General features: G+C 33.5%; 1 protein-coding gene across 1 annotated transcript in view; it reads left to right on the forward strand.

Annotated features, from left to right (window-relative positions):
• The first annotated feature begins 3,819 nt into the window (after nucleotides 1–3,819).
• The window catches only part of LOC107692269 (heat shock protein beta-7-like), a 6,438-nt gene continuing 3,071 nt past the window's right edge, over nucleotides 3,820–7,186 (forward strand). The window contains exons 1-2 of the mRNA XM_016491230.1: nucleotides 3,820–4,221; nucleotides 6,166–6,267. Of these exons, the coding sequence (XP_016346716.1) occupies nucleotides 3,957–4,221; nucleotides 6,166–6,267 (367 nt within the window). The 5' untranslated portion in view covers nucleotides 3,820–3,956. The remainder of the gene's footprint in view (nucleotides 4,222–6,165; nucleotides 6,268–7,186) is intronic.

A 7,186-nucleotide genomic window follows, 5' to 3' on the forward strand; every position in this document is an offset into this window, starting at 1 on the left:
ATTTAGTTATTTATTTATTTATATTTATTTATTTATATATATATATATTTATTTTGGCAATGTTTATTGTATATGTATGACATATTTTAACTTGGCAATGTTTCTAAGATGGAAGAATGCTGTTTGGAAATGCATGGGAAATATGATTTTCAAAAGACAAGTTGCTATCTAATATAACACCCAGATTTTTGACTAGAGTAAGTAACAGTACATCCGTCTAGATTGTAATCTACGAGATTCTGTGTACTGTTTTTTTGGTCCAATGAGTAATATCTCTGTCTTATCCGAATTTAATATGAGAAAATTATTGGTCATCCAATCTTTTACATTTTTAACACACTCTGTTAGCTTAACAGATCCTTGTGGCACTCCATACTTTACTGGATTTAATTGAGATGCCTCCCCATTTAAATAGACAAAGTGATAGTGATCGGACAGGTAAGATCTAAACCATCTTAAAGTCTGCCCTTGAATACCTGTATAGTTTTGTAATCGATCTATGAGTATGTCATGATCTATAGTGTCGAACCAATTATTTGAGATTTGGCTTACTAGTCATATGGAGCATAGCGTTGTCTGACAGGAGTTCCACTCTGACTAAAAGATTCCAATTATTAACATATATATTTTATTATTATTATTATTATTATTACACTCTAAAAAATGCTGGGTTGCATTTTTTAGAGTGTATATATATATATATATATATATATATATATATGTATGTATAATTTTATTTTTTAAATATGTTGTAAACAGTCAAATGCAATGAAATATATTGAAATACCTTTCATTTCAACCTTCATATTTTAGGGGCATAAAAATACATTTCCAATCTTACAGTATAGCCTGACTAGAGATCAAAGCGATAAAATATGTTAGAAAAACTGTATTCTGAATAGAAAACAAATAATGTTTTTTCTTCAAATGTAATATATGTGAATGTATTTTCAAAATATATAAATATGTATTATTAAATGCTTTAAAAAAAATTGTATATTTGTTACAATTTTTTTTTTTTTAATGGCCGGAAAAAACATTAGTGAAAATTATATTTACGTAAATATATTTTGAAACCTATTTTATCAAACTTTTTTTTTTTGGCCATTTTTAAAAATATATATTTGAAACTAACTATTTTTTAATGTTACTCTCTTCACTCGGACCAGTAAAAAAATATCTAAGGTGATTAAAATGTTATTTATCACATTGCTATGCAGTTGCTGTGGTTTTCTGTGGTTAGAACACCATAGCAACACACTGAACTATTCTGAACACCTTAGCTACCGCATTCTCCGGTCCACAGGGTTGTGTGATTGTAGTGAGTTTCTGGGGGTTTGTTTCTGGTTGATGATCAAAAGCATCTCTGCAGAAGTCTCTTATGTAACGCTCTGATGCTCCATTTGCCAACAGCCTCTTACAGTCTGATTATGATTCATCGCTTCGACTCCATTTCTAACACAAGTGTTGTACTGATTTTCCATTTCATCCTCCATTCTCATATGGCAAAAAAAAAAAATCTATTTTCAAATCTAGTATATTTCAAATAAATTTTTGGATTTTTTTTTTACCAAATTAATTTTTTGGGATATCTTTGAAAATATATATTAAAAATGTATACATTTTTTTTAAACCATTTAAAATATTTATTTTGCCCTTTAAATATTTCAATGCAATATAACAGATCCACATATGTCACATTTGAAGAAAAATCACAACAATGTTATATATATATAGACTGCCGTTCAAAAGTTTGGGATCAGTCAGATTTTTAATGTTTTTTTTTAAATGTCTCTTAAATGTCACAAGTCTCTTGTGCTCATCAAGGCTGTATTTATTTGATAAAAAATACAGAAAAAACTGTAATATTGTGAGATATTATTTCAATTTCTATTATTGGTGTTCTGTTTTAATATACTTTAAAATGTAATTTATTTCTGTGATCAAAGCTGAATTTTCAGCACCAGTATAAAGTGTCACATGATCTTCAGAGATCATTCTAATATGCTGATTTATTATCAGTGCTGGAAACCGTTGTGCTGCTTCATGTTTTTATTTTTTATTTTTTTTGGAAACTGTGATACTTTTTTCTGGATTCTTTTATGAATAAAACATTAAAAAGAACAGCATTTATTTAAAATTAAAATCGTTTCTAACAATATGAGTCTTTACTATCACTTTTTATCCATTTAACACATCCTTGCTGAATAAAAGTATTTATTACTTTCAAAAAAAGGAATTAGTACTCCAAACCTTTGAATGGTAGTGCATATTGTAACATATTGTAAGATTTACATTTTGAATAAATGCTGTTTTTTTTTTGTTTTTTTTATATTCATCAAAGAATCCTGAAAAAAGTATCACAGGTTCCAAAAAATATGAAGCAGCACAACAGTTTCCAGCACTGATAATAAATCAGCATATTAGAATGATTTCTGAAGATCATGTGACACTGAAAATTCAGCTTTGAAATCGCAGGAATAAATTATATTTTAAAGTATATTAAAATAGAAAATTAAATTGCAATAATGTTTCACAAAATAACAGTTTTTTTTCTTTAATATATATATATATATATATAATTCCTGAATTTATCTTTATATTACTATTTGCCCTTATTTTCACCTTTTTATTACTTTCTGTATTTATTTTTAATTTAATTGTTTTTCTTTTATTTTTTTATGTTTATTTATGCATTTTTTCTTGTTAAGGTTCTTAATAAAATCAATTACTGTTATTTATAAAGCTTGAAAATAAAGTTACAAATAATCCTTATTGACTGCTGAAACCATGGAGACACAAACCTGCAACATTTTAAATAATTAAATATTCAGATATATAACAGAATTGAGTGTGTGTGTGTGTGTAGCTGCATGGTTTCAGCATTTCACTTTCAATCTCTCTCATCTCACTCTTTCTCCTTGTCATTGTCCTTTATCTCGACTCTTTTTCTCGCTCTCTGTGAAGATTAGCTCTTTTTAAGGTTAAACGCTATAAAAAGCGCCTTAAGTTGTCTGTCACTCCGTGCTCTGATTGGTCGGATGCTGCCCGTTGTGATGCACGTTTAACCGTCCAATCGCGTCGCTAGACTGTGACGGAGTGAAGGCCACCTTCTGTGGACACTTTCCCGGGGCCAGAGACAACATTGAGTGTGTGTGTGTGTGTGCGTGCGTGTGTGTGTCTGTGTGTGTGAGGTTAAGTGTCTATAAATAGACAAATATTGACCTCCTCTCTAAAATCAGCATCCAGGGCGTCATTGTGTGTGTGTGTGTGTGAGAGAGAGAGAGAGAGAGAGAGAGAGAGAGAGTGTGTGTGTGTGTGTGTGTTAAACATGCGTTTGTCTCTTAATTAGATCCGTTCACGGGTCTCTGCAGGTTTGTGTTCTGGAAATGACTCTCTCTGTGGACTGGTCTCTGATTCAGTGCTTAATTAGTCTCTCTTCAGTCCCTCGATAGTGAACGTACTGTACTGCACAGTCTGACTCCACACCTTTCATTTTGTTTTGCTTATGAATATTTGACTGCTTGACTAGTTATTTTAATATCACAGTGTTTGTTTTTGCATCTTGTTTGGGTTCTAAATAATCATTTTAATGCATTTTTTATATTTTTTTTCTTGTTTGGGTTTTTAATTAAAATAAATGAATGCTATCTATATATGCTATTACTTGTTAAGTAAAACAATAAACAAATAAACACAAATAAATAAAAAATAATTATTTGTAACTTAAGCACAAGCATCATTTATCAGTCAGTGTCCAGGAAGAGCAAACAAACAAACAAACAAACAAAAAATCTGATAAATAACAAAAAAAAAATCAATTTATTACTTAAACACTGGCTGGGGTTTCTTGTAGTTCTTTTAGTGTTTCAGTAGCAGACTTTGATAGTTTTGTTGTATGTATTTTCAGTGGTTTATCTGAGTGTGATTGTGTGGGTGTTTCTGTGAAGTTTTCCATGTCTTATCTCTCGGACCGTTACTCCAGTAGTGGATTCCAGGAGCTCGGCCTTTTATGGAGCGGTCAGAGAGGCCAGATATCCCACAATGCAGTGCAGCAGCTCTCTATATGTCAGCAGAGAGCGACACTGCTCCTGTCCTGCATCATGGCGTGCCGTTACAGCACGAGCTCCGTCCGCTCCTCCAGCGCCGCTCGACTGCACAGCCGCTTCAGAGAGGAGTCCTCCATCAGCTCCGTCACCGACGAGTCCTGCTGCTGCCACGGTACAGGTCACACACTTAATGACAATCCTTGAAAAGTTACCATGGTAATCAAGCGTCTTAAAGGTAACTAAGGCCATCTAGAGTCTTTTAAGGGTTACCAAGGTGATTTAAAATCTTTGGTGTGTTACCATGGTGATTTAGAATCTTTGATGGGTTACCAAGGTAATTAAGTGTTTTGTAGGTTACTAAGGTGATCAAGAATCTTTTATGGGTTACCTTGGTGACTGAGAACCTTTGATCAGTTACCATGGTAATTAAGTGTTTTGAAGGTTACTTAAGTGATTGAGAGTTTTTAATGGGTTACCATAGTGATTGAGAATTTTTGAAGGGTTACCAAGGTAATCCAGTGTTTTGTGGGTTACTAAGGTGATCAGAAGCTTTTCATGGGTTACCATGGTGATTTAAAATCTTTGATAGGTTACCAAGGTAATTAAGTGTTTTATAGGTTACTAAGGTGGTCAAGAATCTTTTATGGGTTACCATGGTAATTAAGTGTTTTGAAGGTTACTAAGGTGATTGAGAGGTTTTTTGTATGGGTTACCATGGTGATTTGGAATCTTTGATGTGTTACCAAAATAATTGTGTTTTGTAGGTTACTAAGGCCATCAAGAATCTTTTATAGGTTACTAAGGTGATCAAGAATCTTTTATGGGTTACCATGGTAATTAAGTGTTTTGAAGGTTACTAAGGTGATTGAGAGTTTTTTTATGGGTTACCATGGCGCTTGAGAATCTTTGATAGGTTGCCATGGTGATTTAGATTCTTTGATGGGTTACCAAATTAATTAAGTGTTTCATAGGTTACTAAGGCAATCAAGGATATATTATGGGTTACCAAGGTGATTGAGAACCTTTGATCAGTTACCATGGTAATTAAGTGTTTTGAAGGTTCCTAAGGTGATTGAGAGGTTTTTTATGGGTTACCATGGTGCTTGAGAATCTTTGATAGGTTGCCATGGTGATTTAGAATCGTTGATGGGTTACCAAATTAATTAAGTGTTTCATAGGTTACTAAGGCAATCAAGGATATACTATGGGTTACCAAGGTGATTGAGAACCTTTGATCAGTTACCATGGTAATTAAGTGTTTTGAAGGTTTACTAAGGGAATTGAGAGTTTTTTATGGGTTACCATGGTGACTGAGAATTTTTGAAAGGTTACCATGGTAATCAAGTGTTTTGTGGGTTACTAAGGTGATCAGAAGCTTTTTAAGGGGTTACCATGGTGATTTCAAATATTTTATGGGTTACCAAGGTAATTAAGTGTTTTATAGGTTACTAAGGCAATCAAGAATCTTTTATGGGATACCAAGGTGTTTGATCATTTTGTATGTGTCATCCTGGTAATCAAGAGATTTGTGGGTTACTAAGGTAATCGAGAGTCTTTCGTGAGTTACCAAGGTGACTGAGAATGTTTGATAAGTTACCAAGATAATCAGGTGTCTTATGGGTCACTAAGGTAATCTAGAGTGTTTTATTGGTTACCATGGTGATTGAGAATCTTTGATAGGTTACCAAGGTAATTAAGTGTTTTATAGGTTACTAAGGTGATTGAGTCATTTTATAGGTTACTATGGTGATTTAGAATCTTTGATGGGTTACCAAGTTAATTAAGTGGTTTGTGGGTTACTAAGGTGATTAAGATTCATGTATGGGTTACCAAGGTGAAAGAGAATGTTGGATAGGTTACTAAGGTATTCAAGTGTCTTACAGGTTACTAATGTGATCAAGAATCTTTCACAGGTTACCACGGTGATTAATAGTTTTAAGGTTACTAAGGTGATCGGGAGTCTTTTATGGGTTACCCTGGTGATTTAGAATCTTTGATAGGTTACCAAGGTAAATAAGTGTTTTGTAGGTTACCAAGGTACTCAAGAATCTTTTATGGGTTTTCAAGATGATTGAGAGTCTTTAATAAGTTACCAAAGTAATCAAGTGTTTTATAGGTTACCAAGGTGATGAAGAGTCCTTTGGAGGTTACCATGGAAACCATCAGTACACCCGAGCAGGACAGCAGGTCGACTGGAGCCTCGGTGATAACATACAGGGTAAGAGAAGAGTGTGTAAAGTTCACAAAGATCCAAGGTTTAATCGTTTGTATTTGTGGAGGGAAAAAGTTAGTGAATATCAAGCTGTTGGCAGAACTAAATCTTGTAAATGAGACGCCGCTGATGATCATTTATTCTCTGAGAATCATAATGCTCAGAGACTCAGCTGACTGGTTTCATGTGAGTATTGTTTCAGATGTTCCTCCTGATGCTCGTTTAGAACATGAACAAATGTGAATGAGAGCTCAGATCAATGATGAATTTCTTCCAGTGAGTCTGGACTGGAGTGAGTAATGAAACATACTGAGACTCAGTCATTAATCAGACTAACCACAGAACTGATGCTTTACCTGAGCTACAGCTGTGGTGAGACTGCAGCCCACTGCATGGAAACACAGAAGATGAAATAAATGGGAAATAAAAGTGATTTTATCCAGTGCACTATAAGAAAAAAAAAATAGAAAACAGAAAAGTGAAGTTTATGGACATTTCCTTTAACCATAAAGCACAAGGCAATGCAGTGGACGTATCATTCAAAATATGGGGAAAATTCCTTCATAACAACTTATTCCCCGCCAGCGTTTTTTTTTCTCTAACAGTTTCACAAAACTTCCGTGGCCTCCAGAATATTTTGTTATATTAATATATAAACATGCATTATGTCTAGAGCTTTATTTAATCCCAGCTTCATGCATTAATTTGTATCAACACTTCAATGTGTAAGTTTCATAAAAAAGCAACAGTTTGAACAAAAGTTTTGATTTATATGCTGTTTCTGCACACGATCGCTTGTTTCTGCTTCTTCTTCGCTGTGTTTTGATCCGGAGATTACGTCTCTTTCAGAAGATGTGTAACAGCGCCCCCTACCGTATAACAGTCAAAACACAGAAAGAGGGCAATTCTGTCAATGGCAGGGAAA

The sequence above is a fragment of the Sinocyclocheilus anshuiensis genome, unplaced genomic scaffold (genome assembly GCF_001515605.1).
Source record: "Sinocyclocheilus anshuiensis isolate Anshui unplaced genomic scaffold, SAMN03320099.WGS_v1.1 scaffold402, whole genome shotgun sequence".
Lineage (NCBI taxonomy): Eukaryota > Metazoa > Chordata > Actinopteri > Cypriniformes > Cyprinidae > Sinocyclocheilus > Sinocyclocheilus anshuiensis.